This window comes from Lissotriton vulgaris, chromosome 9, assembly GCF_964263255.1.
Source record: "Lissotriton vulgaris chromosome 9, aLisVul1.2, whole genome shotgun sequence".
Classification (NCBI taxonomy): domain Eukaryota; kingdom Metazoa; phylum Chordata; class Amphibia; order Caudata; family Salamandridae; genus Lissotriton; species Lissotriton vulgaris.
In genome coordinates this window covers 892037594-892051278 of record NC_141697.1, presented here as the reverse complement: position 1 = coordinate 892051278, position 13685 = coordinate 892037594, and the positions used below count along the sequence as shown (strand labels likewise).

The 13685-nt window shown below is 43.8% G+C and overlaps 1 protein-coding gene across 1 annotated transcript in view; it reads right to left on the bottom strand.

Moving 5' to 3' along the window:
- The window catches only part of LOC147692451 (thymus-specific serine protease-like), a 109379-nt gene that overhangs the window by 50157 nt on the left and 45537 nt on the right, over window positions 1-13685 (bottom strand). Inside the window, exon 6 of the mRNA XM_086938651.1 lies at window positions 13431-13508. Coding sequence (XP_086794777.1) covers window positions 13431-13508 — 78 coding nt within the window. The remainder of the gene's footprint in view (window positions 1-13430; window positions 13509-13685) is intronic.

Below are 13685 nucleotides of genomic sequence, written 5' to 3'. Positions count from 1 at the left end.
CATTTTTCGAAAATATTCGAAATTGGGCTCGCTTCATCGATGATATATTTTTTATATGGCTAGGAACCGAAGAGCTATTGGAAGAATTTCTCATCTGGCTCAATCTAGGGGACCCTAACCTCAGATTTACAGCAGTATACAGTAGGTCCAAGGTCAACTTCCTGGACATCTGCATTAAGAGCCAAGACCAACAATTGAAAGTGGAACTGTACAAGAAGGAATCTGACCGGAACACAATCCTACACTACTCCAGCTACCATCCTAAGAGCCAGAAGGACTCGATACCATTCGGAGAGTTTCTTCGGCTCAGAAGAAATGGTACGGATTTAGCAGATTTCCATAAACATGCTCAAGACATGAAAAAGAAATTTAAGGACAGAGGTTATCCTAAAAAACTGATCAACCACTCGCTCAAAAGAGCACAATGCTACAATAGGGACTGTCTGATTAAAAAAACAGACAATAAGAAGACACAGGACAAAATAGTGATGGTGAGCCAACATTCAGTTATAGCCAACCAAGTCAAGAACATCATCAATCACAATTGGAAAATCCTACACAACGGCCCAGACGTTACTCCTCTGGAGCGTCCCCTGTATGCATACAGGAAAAACAAGAATCTGAGGTCCAATCTTGTACACACATATAGGGAGGACAGGATAGAGACCCAAACCACCTTGAGTGGACATAAGGCAACTGGGAACAATAAGTGTGGAAACTGCTGCATCTGCGAGTTATGTATAGTAACTAAGACAGTGGTACACAATGGAACCACACATACAATCACCACCCTAAATAACTGCAGAACAAAGAATGCAATATATATGATCCTGTGTCCTTGCGACCAGGCATACATAGGTGAAACTGGCAGAGAAGTTAGGCTCAGGATAGGGGAACACAAATCTGCGATAAAAAATAAAGAAAATGCTCCCCTTGTGTCTCATTGGAAGGAAAATGGACACACAATAAAGGACCTCAGATGGGTCATCCTAGAAAGAGTAAGGGAACTTACAAGATCAGGAGACAGTACAATGAGACGTAAACAACAGGAACAATGGTATATGGTAAAGTTCAATACCATCAGGAAAGGATTAAATTCCAGGGAAGAGTGGGAGGCTCTTATCTAGACAGCTTACCCTGCCATGATACAACCTATTAACCATTCTAAGTTAACGAACTGTACTGCAGGCAGACAGCCCTATACTTAAAACAATCAATTACTGATAGCTATAGCCCTACTAAAACAGACTGCTGACACCAGTGATACCAGTAGGTGCCTCCACCTACACACATACATGTGTGAATGAGGAGACAGGTATTACCTTTAGGTAGATTACAGCCTACTTGTACTTAGAATTAGACCAAAAGCGCTTAAGATGTGCATTTAAATCACCAGTCCAATATGGCGCCCACAGTGAGTTTCTATATGGGGGCGGCCCATTGGTTTAAATAAAATATTCATTCTTAGACCTGTACCCTGTAAACCGCTTAAAAGGTCACAATTTCGGATAATTTACAAACACATCCGCACCGAGAGACAGCCCGAGAGCGACCCATCCTGGTCCTTAAAACCCCATTATAATATGGCGCTCGTAACCAACTCGGGCACCAGAACGGCCCGTTTATGCAAATTAAATAAACATCTGCTGTACGTATCTTCAGAGTATCCGAAAGATGAATGAACGCACGCGATGGGCGTTGAGTCGATACGTATAAACAATACGTTGGGAGACCTTACGTTTTAAACCTCGCTTTGCAACACCGTTCAAAGATGGCGCCCACGTTAGTACCGTTTTTTGAAGCGCATATTTGGCGCGTGTTCAGACAGGTGTGAGCACTTTGACAATCAGGAACATATATAAATACAGGCACCAAACACAACACACTAGAACGAGAGAAGGAACGAGGCAGAAGCACGACCACAGCGTAATCCTGGTAAGTGAACACCAAGCCCATATGTCCTTAAGAGGGGGTATTATCCCAGGGGATGCCACTTAGAAGTTAATTTAAACAACAGGAGTAAATGGCTTTATTTGGAACTAAGAAAGTGAACTCTCCAACACCCTTATCCCTACACCGCCAAATGCTATAGGGGAGGGACTAGTTTTCGCATTTATCACTGATCCTGGGTGGGGGCACTGGATTCAAGATACAAATCGCTACTAAAATATATAGGTAGCGGTTGTACAACAAGCAGCCAGGCACCCCTGTTTCCTTTTGAGAATAGGAGTAACATACAGGAATATAAGCCCTTCACATGTCCATTAGGATGAGGGTGAACCACAGCAGCAAACATAGGAGAGCACCAAAAGAGAAGTGTAGGTAGTGCCCTGAAAACAGTAACAAGTCTAGTAGTAGAGAATCTTGGAGTACCTAAAACATAAGTAGTAATGACTGCTTCGTATTTGTCTTTGTCCAACAGAACATATCCAGTTCTGGATAAGACCAGCGACATTGTATGCCCGTTCAAAGAACGTTTTAAAACTATAAGAGGTAAGATATTTCACCATGAAGTCTCAGATGAGACACAGGTATATAGTTAAGACACAGTATATATACGTTGTACATTAACATTATAGATATATGAAAATCGTGAAAACGCCTGACAATTTCAAAGGAAGAAACCCCAAGACAAGGAGCTCCTAGGTCAAGAGAGAGGTAACTATGACAACGCATAGATCCGGCTAGTTGATAGGATGCAATAGACTCCATCTCTAATAGAAGGATATTATTTGACAGGAACCTTCAAGAATAAAGCCTGCAGAAGCAAAGTGTGATATCAAGCAGACTCCATTCTGGAACGTCTCCCACACGACTTTGAGGGTGAGATTATACTTTTCCTACCCCCCTCAGGTCCCTGTTTATAGAAATCCCCCCTTAATTAAAAGGTTTTCCACACTGAAAACGACTCGGAGGGAATGATATGCTAGCTGCCTAAGAGTTTCATGGTAAATGTGAAAGTGTCCTGAAGTAATAGCAATGTACAATGCAAACAAAATTGAGTTATCTGATGTACCTGTCAATATACTACGAGTGACCGAATGTGTATTCTCTGAGTAACCATCGTAGTACCAGGAGATAGGAATTGTTAGACAATATTGGGATTTAATTCATAGTGGGTAAGCAGTAACATGCATCTGAGACAATAGAAGCTAACACTTACTGATTCAAGAGAAAGAGAAACAGGTACCATGTACGATAACTGATTCCGTACATTTCTCCCAATATACCTACAGATACGGTGTAACCATCCGTTCCTTGAAACCCCAGAAAGAGAAGTCCTGAGGAAGGTGCCACAGCATCAATTGTACAGCACCGAAACGCGTCGACGCACTGTTTTTTGTTTAAAAGAATCCAGTCAGGGCCGGGTAAAACTTTAGATGGGTACTTTATTTTTCCACTAAAGCTTTATAGTAGCTGAATTGGTTCAGGCCATTGGATCTGGTTAAATTCAGTGGCAGAGATATCTGGTGAGCCACATTGATACAAGGGGTTTTGTGACTTTATGTTGTTTGCCGTCTATCCACTGTCAATATGCTTTAGTTATGTCTCTATTTTTCGTGCATTGTAACATTGTGTCTGTATAACACTATTGTGTCCGTGTAACATTGTTTAGTATTTAATTTTTATCCCTCCAAGGTATTTTTCCCTGGATTTTAAACTGTATTGCAAAAATTGTATGAATTTGCTTTGCTTTTTATTGCTTGATTGATTGTATTTTTAATAAACATAGATTGTTAACGATTCTATTTCTTTGTGGAAACCTGTTTTTATATTCCTTAAAATACTTATTGTACTTTGTGATCTATTTCCCTAATGAGAAAAGTTAGTAGTCATCGGTTGAACAGTTGACTCCAGGGATTCCCCCTTTTGACTAACTGTCTTCCTACCCTGTTCCCTGGTGAAAGTGGGGTACCCTCTCCTTTTGAAACCAGAAAACTAGGTGGAGCAAGGTATTTGGAGATGTAATTTCCCCAAGATCAAGTCGGTTTGTTGAGTTTTGCTTCGCTTGAAAATTGGCACTCAACTAAAACAGGGGATCTTGAAAATGCATTGCCTGTAGATAAAACACTATAGCACTGGTGACAGAACAACTGCTTTAACCCCTCTCCCTGGAAAAGTTCCTCATTTATATCGGTATAGAAAATTGTTGCTTTCAACCAATTTGTTTAGCTTTGCAAGAGAGCAAAGAACTTCACAGTTAGAACCAGAGGCATCAGTTAGATAAAATTCAACAGTTTCTTCGCCCGCGGAAGCAAATTCCTTAATAGCTTTTTACGGCTAGACACCAGTGAGTGCCCAGTTTTTAGGTGCTTGTCATCAAGCTCCTACCATTCGATTTGCCAGAGCAAGAGACAGAGTTAAAATCCTCTGAACTGACACCATATTAGACCCATGCAGTCAGATCTGCTGGTTTTTCTTCTACAGCAAGGATGCAACAATGGTGGCAATAGATATTCTACTAAGAAATGCTCTTGATAAAGACAGGAGCAGTAGCGATACGGATATGGTATGTAACCTGTTTAATTTAAAAAAGTGCAATAGCTAAAGATTTTATATGGATGGCACGGCACAGCCGACACTGCTGCGGTTGCCCATTTCCACCACTTATGTCAGCCACATTCTTTGGTGGCAGCTTAGATCTATAACTGCCAGAAAGGGTAGCTGCTAAAGTTTTAGCACAATTGGTGAAATACCTGCCGCGATTCGGATGATGTAAGTCAGAAAACTGACAACAAGTCCAACTTTTTTAAGGTAGTCCAGAAGGTATCACTCTCTCACGTCCCCCAGCTAGACAACTTTAAAAAAGCAGAGCCAAGCAAGTGAATTTTCCAGCACATTTTACCAATAAGCTAGCTAAGGAGCTATATGGCTTTTCACTTGTTAAAATGCATGTAGATCCTCTTGTCAATTTATTTTTTCCAACTGACACCTTCCAACTAGTTTGAGTATCTGCGAAGGAGGATCAAGGAAGAACAATAAACAATACCAATCTCTCACTTGCATGCCTTGGAGACCAATGATTGCAGGATTAGAGAGCAGATGGGTTACAAAATGATCACATGCTCAGGCCCCTTAGAACTAACAATATAATAGGTTTTCGAATATCGATGATCAAATGCTGTCAAACGAATAAAGAAATAACAGTTGTCGCAGTAAGTGGTATCAAGCACCAACATCGGCACTTAGCCTAACTAACTCAATCAATTGTCCATTAAAAATAAAGCTGAAGTTTAATTCTGGTTGCAATAAGTTTGTCTGAAATGTCACTTTTCATACGTGACAAGGAATAAGTTGAGATCTATATATTTTTGGGGGACACCTACTTACTTATTTTCTGAAGCGGAAGTTCCAGGCATCACCCACGCTGTAGCCTATCAGCCCAGCAGCGCACCGGCCTCCGGCCTCCCAGCCCACCTCTCGCCGCACCCGCTCCGCGGGTGCCGCTTCGCTGGTGGGCGTTGGTAGAGGCAGCACCTTCAAGGACCAACGTAGGACACAGGCAGCAAGGCGGTAAGGGGCGCGAGGAACCAGCGGGGCTGCGAGCGTGCGGGGACTTCATTTCCCAGAAGTCCCTGCAAGACCGACGGAGAGCTTCCGGTCCGCTCTCCCTGCTGGCCCGCCCCCCGCCCATCAAAGTCAGTTAAAAGTGTTCTTATTCCTCCATCCTGTGGGACACCTACTTACTCATTTTCTGAAGCGGAAGTTCCAGGCATCACCCACGCTGTAGCCTATCAGCCCAGCAGCACACCGGCCTCCCAGCCCACCTCTCGCCGCACCCGCTCCGCGGGTGCCGCTTCGCTGGTGGGCGTTGGTAGAGGCAGCACCTTCAAGGACCAACGTAGGACACAGGCGGCAAGGCGGTAAGGGGCGCGAGGAACCAGCGGGGCTGCGAGCGTGCGGGGACTTCATTTCCCAGAAGTCCCTGCAAGACCGACGGAGAGCTTCCGGTCCGCTCTCCCTGCTGGCCCGCCCCCCGCCCTTTCCGCCTCCTACAAAATAACATCTCACTCCCGCAGCGCGGGACGCAGCCCGGGCGAAGACTGGGCAAAGACAGGGCCGTTTGAGGCCGTTCGAGGACGGCAGAGGACGGCCCCGGCCCTGTCACCCTGTATTTTACTTCGCTCCCTCAGGCCCCCACGATCTCTGACTTACATCATTGACGATCACGATGCGTCCCAAAACCAGAAGCACGTCTAAGAAAGCTACACTGGTGACACAAGTGACCGGTCCCATAGACCTTTTCATATCCAGGGTAAACGACACCATCGATAAGAGCATAATCCTACTGGAGAAAAGAGTCTCCCTGGACCTCATGCAGGCCAAACGCTCTTCGCTAGGTTCACTTGCCACCGCAAATTCCCCTGCTCACCAGGTTGCTAATAACTGCTCTTTACCATTGCCACTAACTATTGTTCCCACGATGACTGTTCCAAACTCTGTAGATTTATCCGTAACCCAAACAGACTCTGACCAATCATATGTCGACCTTGAGGCAACCCCAGACTTAGAAGTCTGCCAATCACCAACTGAAAAATTAGACCAGAGTGTCATTAGTAATTCCTTACTACCTGATCCAGTAACGACCCTAGAACCAACAAAAACAAGGAAAAACACCTCCACCCTCCTTAAGGCTATGCCAAATATCAAGGAAAAATCTAAAACAAAAATAAAGAATCACAATCTGATCACGCCCACCCCAAACTCCTCGGCAGGTATCCCCTGTTGGGTGGAAAATATGGTTATGGACCTTATATCAGACCTCGAAGCCACAATTACAGCACAAATTAAACCTCTAATATCAAAGTTGGACAGACTCACGTCACTAATCAATACGAAATGCAGCTGTAAGACAAGCGGTAATGGTACCGCTCCAACGCACGGGGCAAAGGAAACACTCCCAAAAAAAACATCTAGTATCAAACAAACAACAGGCACAACAAACAAGCCTAACACTTTACCAACCAGAAAGGCGTCAGCAACACAACTCCTAGCCAAAAAAGGGAGCAATTTAGATGCCCCCCTAGACACCCCGGTCGCGGTAGATCTCCCCCCCGCTACACAAATAGATCCAGCAGGTCAAACTAAAACAAACAACCGACAAGTAAAAGGCAACAATGGAAACACCACCATTCCAGCAGAGACCCTTTCCCCAGAAAAACCACTAGAACTGAAGATCAAGCAGTCTCGGCCCAAAATAATCAATTTACCCCCGGAAGCTTCTCCCTTCGTGGTGGTGTTAACAGCTGTTCCCCCACTGAAGGAGGGTGCAAGAGAAACTTTCGCAGAGTTGAGGAATAAATGTGCCCAGTGGCTCCAACTCCATAAACCCTTACCCGCTCACATCAGGGGTGATATCTTCTCCGCACGTAGAGGAGATTGGGTTGGCAGAAGCACGAAGTCAATAGCGGGGGACGTCATCAGTATCAAATTTAGGGAGATAGGGGCATCAAATTATATCTGTAACTCACCCAACAGAGGACCCGCCACCCAAATAAATCCCCTTCCCTTGTCCTATTTCTTACCCCCATCCTCAAGGCTAAATTTCCCCTGTCCCGCTTTCCCATTAAACACTGGGCCCATAAATTCCTCTGAATACAATATGTATCAATACCAGCAGCCCCCACACATGCCACGCTTTCCACAAGTTCCACAACAATCAGTCTTCCAGTGGCAACCACCCTCCCAATTTCCTCAACCTCTACATCTTGTTACCCAACCACCTGCTCATCCTCCTCAATACCCACATCACACCTCCCAACAGTGGTGGCAACCCCAGCAATCCACGCAACACAACACTCACCAATGGCAGCAGCCGCGGCAAGGACGGTTTCCCCCATTCAACCCACTAGGCCTTAATCATCAAGGCAGAGATAGGGATGAATGGAGTGGACAGGATCACTGGAGAAAGCACAGTGATCCCACACGTTGGGATAGTTGGAATGGCCTTCAATTAGCAAACAGGTATAGCGCCTTAGAGTGCGTCGACTGACTACCACAGCCTCAAGAACACTCCCAAATCCACACAGACCTATCGGAACCCACGGTCTCCCCATTAGTCCCTCTAGACCCAGAGATCCCTCCAGCCCCAGAGATCCTTAACGAGCCAAAAATAGTAAAAAGCTCAAGGGATAGACCAACAATCCTGAGCCTGATCTCGTGGAACATCGCTGGACTAAGGACAAAAATAGAGGATGGGACAATTATGCACCACACGCATAACCATCAAATAATATGCATACAGGAGACATGGTCATTACAAGAACACCACCTGCAGGGGTACAAGACGTACTCCTCTCTCGCAAAGCCGGGACACATAGGTAGACCAAAGGGAGGCCTGTGCATCTATGTAGCCAACACTATCCAAAACGCCAAAATAAAGGTTATAGAACTGGCCTCTAATTTGCAGATCCTTGGTCTTTTCCTCCTGAAAAAAGAGTCAATGGTTATCATTAATTTTTATAACAACCTGGATGAACTAGACTTTGAGGGAGTCCTGGCCCACCTCCACGAAAAACTAACTACCCTCAGAATGAAACAAGGAGAAAGAGGCCCGGCAACAATAATATGGGCAGGCGATTTCAACCTTCACGCCTGTACCCAACCAAAAAGAAAATGTCCTGGCATGGTGACAGAAGACGGCCTCTCACTCACCCATTTCTCGCATAACAAAATGGGCAGACAAATGAATGATCTCCTATCCGACCTGGATCTCCAGATAGTAAACACCTTGGACCATGGAGATAATTCACTAGCACCTACTTATTTAGGAAGAGGCTATAAAACCACGGTAGACTTCATAATAATTTCAACATCCTTACAATCAAGAGTAAAAAACTTTGAAGTCAAACCGAATCCTCAAAGTGACCATGCAATATTAAACTTGGAAGTCTTACTAAATTACCAACAATGTTCTCCAGTAACAATAGCCAATGCATTGACCCAGGAAAATATCAATATGGATAAAGTAAACAGGTACTCAATAAAATGGGGAAGGATAAACCCAGAAGAACTCACTAAAGAGCTAATAAAATCAGTCTATCCCCAAATCAAAATTTGTTTGGACATAGCAACAAAGGACGAGGAGCTTCTAAACAACTTTGCCCAAATTATGGACAAATTAAAGGTTTTACTCACAGCAAAACAAAAATCCGGCCCAGCCCGGCCCAAAGGCTGGTTCAACCAAGAGTGTACCAAGGCTCATACAAAACTGAAGCTAGCCTTAAACAAAAATGAAAGGGACCCCCGCACAATAGCCACCCTCAGAAGTGAATATCACAAAACAAGGATAAAGAGGAAAGAGGAACTCAAGCAAGCGCTGTGGCATGAACTCCACACCAGTGCCCAAGAAAAAAACCCTCAAGCCTTCTGGAGAGTTATAAGAACTCCCTTCTTGGTAGACGACACGTGCCCAAAAATCGAAGCTGCTATAGACGCTGCAGCTTGGGTATCACATTTTACCAGCATCTTCCAAAAACCAACCTCTGATCAAGAGACGGAAGAGGAGGAAAAAACATTCCTACCATACCCTATAGACATAAATTTCGAAATCTCCGAGATTCTTTTGGCACTGAACTCAACCAAAAAAGGAAAAGCTCCAGGCCCGGACGGAGTCCCGGCAGACTTTTTTAAACACCAAACAGAACTTTGGGCACCGATCTTAACAAGGGTCTGCACCGCAACGGCAAAAATAGGAATTTTGGAGTCATGGACAAGGTCCATCATGGTGCCGATATTTAAAAAAGGTAACCGCATGGACCCTGCCTGCTATCGCCCAATTTCTTTGCTGGATTCATTGGGGAAAATAGCAGGGAGAGTGATCCTAGAAAGACTTCAGGACTGGGCGGAAGAGAGAGGCATCCTATCCGACCTTCAATTCGGATTTAGAAAAGGACTAGGTACTGTGGAACAAGCCCTAAATTTATCGGTAATCTTTGGAAAATATGTGCATGCAAAGAAAGCAAAACTTTATATGATCTACGTAGACTTGTCCGCGGCTTTCGACTGCGTCTCCCATACAAAATTATGGTCCCTTTTAGCACAGATGGGGGTAGATCCATCACTCCTGAACTTTTTAAGGGAACTCTATTCCAACCCATCCGCAAGAGTCCGCTATGGCACAAAGGGGGAACTGACGGCGTCCTTTAGAGTAGAGCGTGGGGTCAGACAAGGATGTGTCCTGGCACCCTTCCTTTTCTCCCTCTACACCAACAACTTGGAGGTCGAGCTCCTGAAGGGTGCCCGCGATCTTCCACTGGCCAAACATCGCCCGATCCCCGCTCTGCTCTACGCGGACGACGCCGTCCTCCTTGCACAAACCCCCCGTGAACTCCAAAGATCCCTTAACAGATATTCGCAGTTCATGAGAACCCTTGACCTTCATATAAACGTAAAAAAGACTTTCGTCATGAAGGCTGGGGTTGGGAGGAAACAGCAAAATTCTATCTATCTTGACAGCCAAAAAATAGACTCTACAAATGAATACTGCTATCTGGGAGTCATGATAGATAATAAACTCTCCTGGAAACCAGCAGTAGAAGCCAGAAAACATTGTTTTAAAAGAGCATTAGCCGCATTGGTGTCGTTTACACAAAAATTAGGAAAACGTCCGCCCAGGGAATTGATGACCATATACAAAGCCAAATGTCAATCTACAGCTTTATATGGAGCAAGACTATGGGGCCACACGGATGTTACCTCTCTGCAAATTGCAGAAAACAATTTTTTCAGATTCCTCTTATCCGCCCCCAAAAGTTCTTCGACTTACGCCTGCCACTTAGAATTGGGGGTTCCATATATCGAAGATCTTGCGAAAATTCAACCACTCCTCCTTTGGCGACGTATCTGGGCTTCAGATAAAAACAACATTACAAAAACAATACTGGCAGATGCAATGTCCCTGGACTACGTTTTAAAAATTAAATGGCTGGCCTATATCCGGACCTTCCTCTTTGACCTTGGAATAGAAAAATATTATTCAAACCCCGAAAAAATTGGAGAACTCTCAAAAAATAATTTAAAAACACGAGCTTTGGACCATTTGGGTAATCTGAGACTACAATCAGAAGCTGGGAAACAGTCGGTGCAGCACGCAATAATGGTCCAATCTACTCTTTTAATGCAGCCCTATTTAAACCTCGACATTGGCACCTTCGACCGATTTCTCCTGATAAGATTCAGACTGAACATATTTCACAAACTGGTAGCTTTTCCAACGCCAAACGCTTGGGACCCAAATCCACTTCCATGTCCATGCGATGGGAAATCAATACAAACCACCCTTCACACTGTTCTGTTCTGTAAATTTTATCAGGAACACCGCAAACTTTGGTTACTGACTCTTTTAAAATCTTGGGGTCTTAGACAATGCCGAGTAGCCATGTTGAGCTTGCAGCTTTTGGATACTGAAGCCACATGTTACCATGTTCTTAACTTTCTGAAATGTATACACGGACACAGGAAAAACCTTTAAATGTAACAGTACTGTATAAATTACCGAAACTCCTTTTCGCTGTTTTTAAGTAATCTGTAATCATATTGCACTGCAGATTCATTTTTACCTGTACTGCTTTTATGGATCTTTAAAAAATCCGAATAAAGTTTATTATTATTATTATATATTTTTGTATGGTGCTAAAACACCGATTTGTTTGCTGGATTTTTTATTTATTTTTTACCTTTACCTTTTCCAGGAAACATTTGTCGAAGGCGTAAAGTATAAAGTAGCATGAAAAAAAGACTTGGGTCCCCTTCATAGATCTATACATGACTTGTCCACATGCCTGATATCAAGTTTGAGTAATTCATTCACTCATTTCCCTTTTCATTCAGACTAATGAAATTGTCATTAAAATCACAAACACATTTCTGTCTGGGATACAGTTCCCCTCAATATGGCAATCAAAAGGCAAGCAAAACTACTAAAAGAGAACGATCACACAAGAAATCAGTAAACTTGACATGTGCTGGGCAGGGGGAGTACCATCAACAGAGGGAGGAAGTATTTCTTATCTCCCAGAGTAAGTAGTACCGACAAGACTGTTTTTCTGGTGGACATGCTGGTTGAGTTGCTTATGTGTGGGTTCATGGTCAAGAGTTATTGCATCACTGATTTCACAGCCTGGCAGCCACACCAGCAGTCCTATGCCAGTCTGCTCCAATCCACCTGGTACAGCATAGTCTCCAAAAGGCGGAGGAGGTGATGTGGCATTCATAATGTGTGGGTTGTGCTGGGCGGTTGCACCATTGGATACCTTCTCATAGTTGCAGCTTCGGCACATGTGGCACACGGCACAGTCCAGGCAGCGTGAGCCTGCGGCTACTGAAGGTTGAGGCAGTACAGGATTGTCCTGTGGACAGAGAGAACGTGTACTCATGCTTTTCCCATGCGGCATAGCTCCGTCCACCAAGTAGAATCAAGCAACTTCTTATCAGCTAACAGGAAATACTGACTGCGGTCCAAAAGCGTCAGAGGTTCTAGCTATAAATACCGAATGTACATGAAATTGTGTCACGATAAGACAGGTAATAAAATGTACGATTTTTCTGACTTTTGCAGCAGAGAGCTTCTAAAAAGCCAAGCGGACTACATCTACTTTCCCCAGTAATTAAATTACTTTGTTAAGAAATACCTGAATTGTCTTTAATTTGTGGAATGAGCTAAATTCCAGGAAACTCTAGACTTGATAAAGGTTCCACAAAATCTAAAGCATAGTTGCAAACTGTCCGCAGCCACAGCCTTCAGTTATGATATGAAGGGCTTGGGAGCACCTGAGTTGGCCTCTCTGTTATGTATCAAAAGAGGTGTTTATTTAAATCTGTAAACCTAGCTTCCACTGCATTAGCCAATGATGCCTCATACAGTTTGAGGTGAAGGTGCCATACACATCTTTACATGTAATTATGTTTATCCCAGGCCCTATATTCTTTAGTGTACATGAGTAAAGGTAGTGCAGAAATCTCACACAGAGCAACAACAGGGGGAATCAAACATGTTCTAGATCTCTGCGGCCTCCAGCAACTCCTCAATTTAGGTCAATTCAAGATAAACATCCAGTGCCAATCCCAAAATGCAGATAATCTCTGTGAATTTCTCTGCTTTGTGGTTGTTCTGGACACATACCTATAATAAGTGGGGGACAGTGGGCATTAATAGGTCTCTAGATTCACATGTATGCAATTTACATTGTGTCTTTCATAGGTTTACCACACTACACACAGCTCTGCATCACGCATCGCTATCCAATCAGGGTACCTCAGCGGAGCACCTTTATCAGTATGCAGTGATATATTTGACAAAAGTAACAGCTTCGTGTATTGTAGGTGTCCTTCATTTAAAATCAGGTCCCAGTAATTTCCTTTTGGCGATAGACAAGCAAAATACATGATCATACATTCCAACGCTCAAAAAGAAATCTAAACACTTTTACCTTGTTATAACCAATGAAGTCCAGCTCTGCCCTCACTGGGGCTGAAGATGACACTGCAGCATACACAAGATGAGGAAACTAAAGAGAAACAGAGACACATGTCAGATTAGTACACACGCAAGCCCACTCCACTGAAGTCCCGAGGTGTGATTTCCATTTTCCTAATCCAAGAGTTATAAACAGTTTAAAAACCAGCAGTTCCTGACCTGTGGTCTGCGACACTTACTGAGGGGGGTCTATGACGGTTTAGAAAAG